At 38.2% G+C, this 9,282-nt stretch overlaps 1 protein-coding gene across 1 annotated transcript; it reads right to left on the minus strand.

The window, feature by feature from the left end:
- Positions 1-4,742: 4,742 nt before the first annotated feature.
- SoxN (SRY-box transcription factor soxNeuro) lies at positions 4,743-8,794 on the minus strand. The gene is given in 2 exon segments (XM_073966800.1): positions 4,743-5,034; positions 5,037-8,794. Coding segments are annotated over 2 exon segments (2,709 nt in total). The 5' UTR covers positions 7,471-8,794; the 3' UTR covers positions 4,743-4,759.
- Between the last annotated feature and the right edge of the window lie 488 nt (positions 8,795-9,282).

The raw sequence follows: 9,282 nt of genomic DNA on the forward strand, positions 1-9,282 counted from the left end.
CACTCTTACTCGAAAATGAATGGAACGATCATCATTTTTGTGTGCTTATTACGTATAACAAAATTTTTAATGAGAATTATTTTTTTTTTTATTTTTTTGATTTTTGACTAAACACGGAGCATTTTCTCTTTAAAATCGAAATCTTTAACTTAGACTGTCCATTATTATACCCTACACCACTATGTGGGGATTATAAGTTGGTTTTGGCCAAAAAGTTTGTAACGCATCGAAATAATGGTCGTAGACTCATACATATATATACCAAAATGAATATCTCGACGAGGTGAGTCGATCTGGCTATGTGTGTCCGTCCGTCAGTCCGTCCGTCTGTCCATCTAAACCTTGTAATCACGCTACAGGACGCAACGAAATCGTCACGAAATTTTGGATGTTGATGGGGGTCCCGGAGGGGAAGTAGCCTATTGATTTTGGTGATGGTCGGATAATATTTAGGGGTCGGAATGGGCAAAAAACGTATGTGTATAAAAAGACAACGTTTTTTTCAAAGGCGAATATCTCAGCTTCTATATGAGTTATACCAAAAGCAAAACCTGACAATGAAAGTAGAAAATATAGCCTTTCTAATTATATAAAGTAGGTTCTCGTAGGTGAAGAAGATATCACAATAACAGCAAATAAAACCCAAATTTTAATTTTTGCGATTTCAATTATATTGACGAATATCACAGGTTTGTTGGGGACTTTTCAAAAGCAAAGCCTGACTATGAAAGTAGAAGATCCTATCTTTACAATGATTCAAACTAGGTCGGCGTAGATGACCAACAAACGGAGATATCTCAATAATCGGTAATACATCCCATTTTTCAATTTTTTTTAGAAATCACGCTACAGGTCGCAATTTTGATCGGATCGTCACGAAATTTCGAGTGTTAGTGGGGATCTCTATTGATTTTGGTCGTGGTCGGATAATATTTAGGGGTCGGAATGAGCAAAAAATTTATTTGTAGAAAAAGTCAACATTTTGTTCCAAACCAAATATCTATAAGGAGTATTCAAAAAGCAAAACCTGGCAATGAAAGTAGAAAATATCACCTTTACAAGGATGTAACGTAGGTTGTCGTAGGTGATCAAACAACGAAGATATCGTATTAGTCGCTAATAGAACCCAACTTTTCATTTTTGCGATTTTAATAATAATGACTGATATCACACCTTTGGCTGGGGACCTTCTAAAAGCAAAGCCTGACTAAGAAAGTAGAAAATCGCATCTTTAAAATTATGCAAAGTAGGTTGGCGTAGGTGGTCAAATAATAGAGATATCGAAATAGTCGGCAATGCATCCTTTTTTTCTACTTTTTCTGCAATCACACTGCAGGTCGGAATTTTGATCACGAAATTTTCTCACAGAGATAGAAGCCTATTGATGTTGGTGATGTCGATAGTAGTCAAATATAAAATTAAATATTAATTATTTTGGTTCAGTTCGTATTAAGTCATTTGATATAAAAGCCAGATAGGTGAAAACTTTCGTATCTCCGTAAGAGAAATGTTTTCGAGTGGAAAGATAATGCACAGAGGTAGTGGTGTAGGGTATCACATAGTAGGCCCCGTACCGACTATAGCCTTTTCTCACTTGTTTTTTTTTTTTTTAATGGATATATTTTAAAATCCACAGTAATATCAGGGAGCCTATTCTGTAACAACTTTGCTCATTCAGGGCAATAGTGAATAAAAAGTCCGTGCCGAATTTGTTCCCTATTCCCAATTTCACAATTTTTTCATTTCCATATTTATGTCCAAAAATCAAATATTTTTGTCGAATAGGCTAGATTGATTTTTAAAGAATTTCACCTTTTAAAATTATTTTCCGTGCGGAAAAATTCCGAGGGAAATATTCATGATTGCCCTAAATGTTTATTTTTTTCAACATTTTCATTTGTTTGTGTTGTTTTTTTTTTACAATAACAAAATAAATTTGAATAATATCGATAGTTGTTAAAATTTGCAGAATTGACCTGCGTTTACTTAATGAGCTTACAAAAATATGTATGTGATTCAATTTCGAGCTGGAGTGAACACCGCAAACCGTTTTAATAAAAAGGGTGTTTCGTAGTCGGTCATTTCTCACAACCCTATGTAATATTTTTTTTTATAAAAAAATTCGGAAAGTAAAGATGTGCCCTTTAAAATAAAACAATATACAGTCGGACCTCGATTATCCGTGATGGTCGGGACCGGAGGCATTACGGATAATCGATTTTTCCGGATAATGGAGGCAATGCTTTTACGCAGTTTTTGAACATATTTTTTAAGTAAAAATGACATAATATTGTACAATAATATGAAAATCTGCAATTTTTATTAAATTCGTTACGGTAATCCACCAAATTTTAGAAGGATACATGGTTTTTGTGATACCATAAATACGCAAATTGTGTAATACGGGAGAATTTCCATTTTTCGTTTGTTTACCTTCTGTTTGCTTAATCAGATTAATTGGAAAGTGTGTTTTTACTCCCGAGCAACGAAATTTATAACGAAAATAGAAGAAATGTCCAACATTTATTTTCTATCACGGATATGGAGGTTCCTGGATAATCGATTCGCGGATAATCGAGGTTCAACTGTACTTAACATTTCGTAGTTGTATCTAAAAAAATCAAAATTCCTTCTTTGAGCTCTACAATTAGTTATAAAGTCAAAATAATGAAAGAGGACTTGTCACACATGAATACAAATAAAATTAATTAATGTAGTCATTAATGTCACAACTCTCGATTAATTGTTATGGTATGATTTTAATATACAAATGCGGATTGTCATATAAATATCCGAATACATTCAATGGCAAATTGAATCAAAATTGTTTCTATCACTTTTACCTGAAAGAGAGACCACAGTGTCTATAATAAGGGTATGAGCGTAAAGTTCTCGAAATTTAAAACAGTTGAGTTGCTATTAATTAACATTTTTGCTATACTTCATGTATAATGAACATTATACATTATTCACTGCTCAACTATACACTACTAATTTCCCAACGGCATTTTATGTTTAAAGGTTTCTTGAAACTTTATATAAGTTCCGACTTTTCTTGCGGCATTTTTTTTCGTTCCCTTTTAAAATGCCTCCTGCGTCTATAAAAGCTTAACTTCAAGTAAGTCTTGTTTTCAATCAATGAAAATAATGTCAATGTTGAAAAATATAAACGTAATTATCTGAAAGTTGCTGAAATACGAGCAATTTTTTTCAATTTCCATTTCATTTTTTCCTAACGTGTCTCTTCTCCAAACACAGACTTGTAGCAAGTAAACTTGCCCAATGTGGATTGTAACTTATTTCCAAAATTTCTGAAATAAGTGTTTGCCTACCCAGCGGCAAATGCACTTGTTATCGTCACTACCCTCCCGAGAATATTTCATGTTATTTTGTTTAAAGAAATCAAAAGACAAATTGTTTAAATTTTTTGTTGTTGTTGTGTTAAACATAAGTTATTTTACACGTCATAAAGTTTTTATTCGAATTCAAATAAAATCAAATATAAAAAAGACTTATAAACATAGATTTTTTGTGTGGTTGTTGTTGTTTGTTTTCGAAAAACTAATTACAATTAACAAAAAAATAATAATAATTATATTCATAATAATAATAATTAATTAATAGTAATAATAATAAGTGTAGTTTGTTTTATCGTTTTGTTGTATTTTGTTTATCGTATATATTCAGTAATAATAATCATATAATAATTATGAAATATAATTAACATTTTTTATCACACATTTTACAAATTATATTTTTTTGTTGTGATTTTTGTAAATTTTGTTTTGATAATTTTACAGGTTTTTTGTTTTTTTGTTTTGGAGAAAATATTTTGAGAGTGAGAGAGGGGGAGAGGAAGATGAGGCGGAATGTTGTTTGTTATTTGTATTTAATTTTAATTTCTAGTTTAATTTACAAATAGTTGGTTTTCATTTTCATTTCAGTTCTTTGTTTGTGTGACTATTTTTTTATTTAGATTTTATTTCGTTTCAACAAAAAGAAAGAAATTTTTATAATGTGGGGGAAAATGGATGAGGTGTTGTTTGTATTTTTGGCGTGATATCGATCAACTGCGCTGATAGAGCTTTGGGGCGTTGATGACATGCCAACGGCAAAATAGTTTTGTTTTTTCTGAAAAAATTGCAATCGTTCCAATTTAAGTTTTAAAATTCGTAGTTGTAGTTCAAGTCCACAATGCCAAAGAGGCTTTACTTTTGGAAGCAAAATCTACAATGCCTTTTTGAAGATGTAAGGCAGTCTTTGGAAACATAAACTTTGCAAAAACGTTCCAGCAGCTGAACCTTGGAAGATTTCGAAGATTTCCACCACTTTGCCGTCGGTTAACTGAGAAATAATTTTTCTAACTTTTTATGTGGAGACTACAGAATTTCTTTCTTTGTTGTTGAGTTGATTTTTTTTTTGTGTGAATTATTTTTTCTTCTGTTTTCCTCCAAAAAGAACGTTGCGTAGAGGAGAGAATTAACTAACGCTGCTGTTTGATTGGTTTCTACTTGGTGACGTTGTTGTTTTTTCTTTTGTTGTTTTAAATTATTTAATTAATTTTCTAAATATGTATTATTTGTTTCTTGTTTATATAGTATTATTACTAACTTTATTTAATAATTTTTTTATCTTTATACACAATTTTTTGTATTCCATTTTTAAGGGGAATTTGGTTGGGGAGAGGTTGATTATTTTTGTTTTTGTTGTTTTTTACATTAGAACTAATGTCAAGAACTAAGTTTTTATTTTTGTTGATTTAATTAAATTTATTTAAAGTTAATTTAAAATTAAAGTTGTTTTTTGTTTGTGGAGTGGGGGGGAGGTTGTTTTCGATTGATGAATAATAATTTACAAGGTGGAGATATCCAACAGTCCTGTTGCATCGTGCGGATGATGATGGTGGTGATGATGATGGTGGGAATGATGGTGATGCGGATGATGGTGGTGATGAGCGGCCGTTGCTAGCGATGCATATGGCAAGTGAGCCGCCAAGTGATGATGACTGCTCGGATGATGGGGATTCTGCAGCAAGGACAGTGATCCACCAGCGCTGGCATCTGACATGCTGAAACCATTGTTGTCCACAACCACACTGCCGCCACCGCTGCCGCCGGCTGTTAGGCGACCCATTATGGCTGCTGAGGTCACCACGGTAGCACCGCTACCGCAACCATTATCTGCCGACGTTTGCACTTGATAGCCAGTCAAGTTGTGGTGATGCAGAGCCGCCGGTGAATGCGAGGGCAAAGAATGGGCCGATGAACGGCTGCCTCCTCCCGAGGATCCCGCCGAAGCAATAGGGCTTAAACGGCCCTGGCCATAGGCAAATGATCCACGGCCACTTTCACCATTCGAATTACCTTCCACCGTGGTTGCAGCACCAGGAACACCTGAGGAGTTCAGTTGGTGCTGCTGCAGGTGGGAAGACAAAATATCGGCCGATTGTTGTAACTGTTGATGATGTTGTACAATTAGCTCTGAAGGTGAGGAGTTCTCTTCTAGATGTTGCTGTTGTTGTTGCTGCTGGTCATCCGCTAAATGCATTTGCTGCTCATCCTGCTGCTGCTGATTGAGCAATAAACGTTGATTTAGATGATGGGAGGAGGAAGAATTGGACGACGAAGATGATGAATTATGGGAAGAGGACAACGTGGGGGCAGGAGGTTGTTGTTGTTGCTGACTTAAGCCACAGTGAGTCGTACTCTCAACAGCCAGACCACTTCTTGAAACCATGGGCAGCGTTGTGTTGCTTGCTGTTGAGTGAGCTCCAAATGCCGTTGCCATTTCTCACATATGGGCCAATGGAGCCATGGAACGCATCGACTGCTGATGATGATGATGGGCCGCCGCCACTTGATGTTGTTGCAAATCGGGCGAACTATTTTGATAATGCATCAGATTCCGCTGATGATGTTCAGCAGCGGCGGCAGCTGCTGCCGCCGACACTTGCATGCCATCGGACAGGTGATACATGTTCATCAGGTGATTCAGTTCTGGTTGCTGGCCACTGAGATATTCACGTTTCATCACATGATTATTGTTGTTGGTTATGACAGCGGCAGCTGCTGCAGCGGCGGCGGCGGAATTTTGTTGTTGTTGCTGATGTTGTTGTTGTTGCTGTTGCGAGGAGGAGCTGTGCATCGGACTGGGTGAGACGGGTTCTGATTTAACACTTGAATCGCTGGGACTGTGACTTTGGCAGGAAACTTGAGAACCAGGTTGGCCGGAGGAGATGCCGTAGGGTGAACCGGGCTGGGGTTGTGCACTTCCCGTACCATAAGGTGAGCCGGGCTGTTGAACATTGCCATAGGGTGAGGTTTGGCCACCAGAAACTGTGCCATACATGCCATAGCCGGAACCAGCATTCATGTAGTTGGCGGCGGCAGCAGCTTGGTGCATTTGTCCCATATCGTAACGATGATAGTTGCCCATGTAGGCACCATGTTGACTTTGATAGGCTGCAGCGGCGGAGGGATCATGCATCATATAACCATTGGGCATATAGCCATTGGGAGCACTCATGGGATACATATCCCTGTTGACTCCGGCCGCCGCCGCTTGTTGGGCTGCCGATGAGATCGAGTTGGCTGAACTGGCCCTGCCCGTGGGCGGATTACCCTCTGATGCTTGTAGTAGGCCACCAACACCCATGGGATATTTCTCCTTGGTTTTGGTTAAGGTCTTTGTCTTGCGACGTGGACGATATTTGTAGTCGGGATGTTCCTTCATGTGTACAGCCCTTAGGCGTTTGGCTTCATCGATGAATGGACGTTTTTCATTTTCCGACAAATCTTTCCATTGGGCCCCAAGGCGTTTGGATATTTCTGAGTTGTGCATTTTTGGATTGTCCGAGGCCATTTTGCGACGCTGACCACGAGACCAAACCATAAAGGCATTCATGGGCCGCTTAACACGTTCAGCGGCACTTTGGGCAGCTTTACTGGCACTGGAGGGGTTGTTGTTGTTTAGCTGGCCAGCATTGCCGCCTCCACCACCACCGGCGGAACTACCTCCCGAGCTAAGGGGGGTGCTTTGACCACCCATACCTCCGGACGAGTGGTGATGTGAGTGATGATGATTTTGTCCCGGCGAAGTCATGTGATGACTACCGATACTGGTGTGGGAACTTTGGGTGGGACTTAAATCACTGGAACTGTGCAAAGGGGAGCCCGAGTTGTGTCCCGAATTACCATTCAATGTCTGGGCCATGCTGTTCTGCAGCGAGCTGAGTACACTTGTGGTGCCGTTGGGTGTGCTGCCAGCCTGACTGGCCAGGTGTGATGACATGTGATGCTGATGATGATGGCTAAGATGTGATTGGGTCAAGTGTGATTGGCCAAGATTCATGAGTGGACCCAAAGCACTGTACGGCGAGGCAGCATGGCCATGTAGGGCAGCTGAGGCATGATGTGGAGGCATTGTGGCATGTAAGATGCCACCTTTCATATCTGATTCCATGGTAAGCATGTTGCTGTTGTTTTACGACAACACTTTTTTGATGTTTTCAATTTGTTAAAGTTGTTAAGTGTTTGAAAAAATTGGCACTTTTTGTGTTAAGTTTTTGGAGTTTTGGAATTTTAGATTTTTTTTGAAAATAAAAATATTTTGTTTCTTTTGCTATTCACAAGTGGTCATGGTGTTTCTTCAAAATTTTCTTGTGATTTTTATTTTTCATTCATAACTTTTTTCTTTCAATATTTTTGTTTCAAATCGTTGATGTGGTTTATTCCTTGCTTGTCTTGAGTATTTGTCACACTTGGGTTTGTTTTGAATAATTTTTGTTTTTCTTTATTGAGATTTTTGTTTATTTTTCTCACAACAATTTTTGTTTTTATTTTTTGAATGTAATGAAAACAATTCTTCCGTTTTGATGATTGTTTCGTTATTATTTTGCACTTTTTTGTGTGTGTTTTGGTTTGGTTTTTGTTATGTTTCTTGCCTTTATTTGCTTATCTTTTGTGTTACACAATAATAATAATTTTTTTGTTTCTTTTTTTGTTTAAGAGATAAGTTCTTTTGCTTTGTTTCAAAAGTGTTTATCTTTTTTTTTTGTGTTTCTATTCTCTACGACATAAGTGAGTGACGCGCCGCTGTACGACATGAATCGCCGAATTACAAAACGCAAATGATCTTTTCAAAACGTGATTTCCCGTAAATCCCGTGAAGGAAAACTCCGTAGTTCAATTCAAACTCACACACAGCAGGCACACGCACACCGTTAACGATTACAACTACACACGCACTTACGACAGCGGGCACCAACCAACCAAACGACGACCGACAGACAGCGAGCGACGATGATAACAACAATGTTTGAAAGCTGGTGCACTCTTGTAAATGGTCGGTTGGTAGGCAGGCAGGCAGAGAGCGCGACACGCAACTAGAACCTTTTTGCTGTATGATGACAAGGTTGTGTAGGGCTACGACGAACACACACACGTACTCTCGTGAGAGCTGGACAAACGAGCGGGCGAGCGAGCAAACGGTTAGAACGCGTTGCGTTGTAGCTTCTAGCCAACCAACAATGTTGGCGGAAGGTTGTTTGTTGCAACAACCTTTAAATGTTTTAAAGGGCACAACTAACTCCCTTTTTTCAAACTTCAGAAACGGTTCACAATTTCAATTTTTCAATATTTTCTTTTCACTTTTTCTTAATTCTTCAAAACCGTTATCAAATTGAAGCTTTCAAAACGAACAAACGGAATACGGCCTTTAACAAAGCAGGAAAAAACAAACAACGTTAAGCGACACGATATAAAAATACCTCCACACTGTACTAGATAGAGCACCTTTCTGTTGATACATGCCAGGCTTGAAACCTGTTCGAGGTGCTTGAAAGTCCAAGAAAGGTTGTGTGTTTGATTCACTCGTTCAAAATTCATTCACACACATAGCGAGGAAGAAAGAGGCAACGAACATCGCACACCAATCATTTCTCTCTGTATATCCGCAACACAAGAGTAAAAGAGACAGCTATACTAGGCCAAACTAACTCTCCCAGTTGTTGTTGCTACATGCTGTACAATTTCATGACGCTCCTAACCATAAATCATTCCAACCGTATAGTGGTGTTAGTGAAATGGGTTGGATTTTGCGCAGCATGATACCATGGTTTGATGGTTGGCTCAACCAATCATCATAAAGAGCGAAAGAAACAAACCTACAATTGGGATATAACACCATCCCGCTCTTGCCAAGTGCCAGCAAAACCGGTCGGTCAGTCCGTCATTCATTCTACTAAATTGTGGAGCGAGCACAAGCAGCAGTCGTAGTTATAGC

This window comes from Musca autumnalis, unplaced genomic scaffold, assembly GCF_047663935.1.
Source record: "Musca autumnalis isolate F117 unplaced genomic scaffold, ASM4766393v1 scaffold_2, whole genome shotgun sequence".
Taxonomy (NCBI): Eukaryota; Metazoa; Arthropoda; class Insecta; order Diptera; family Muscidae; genus Musca; species Musca autumnalis.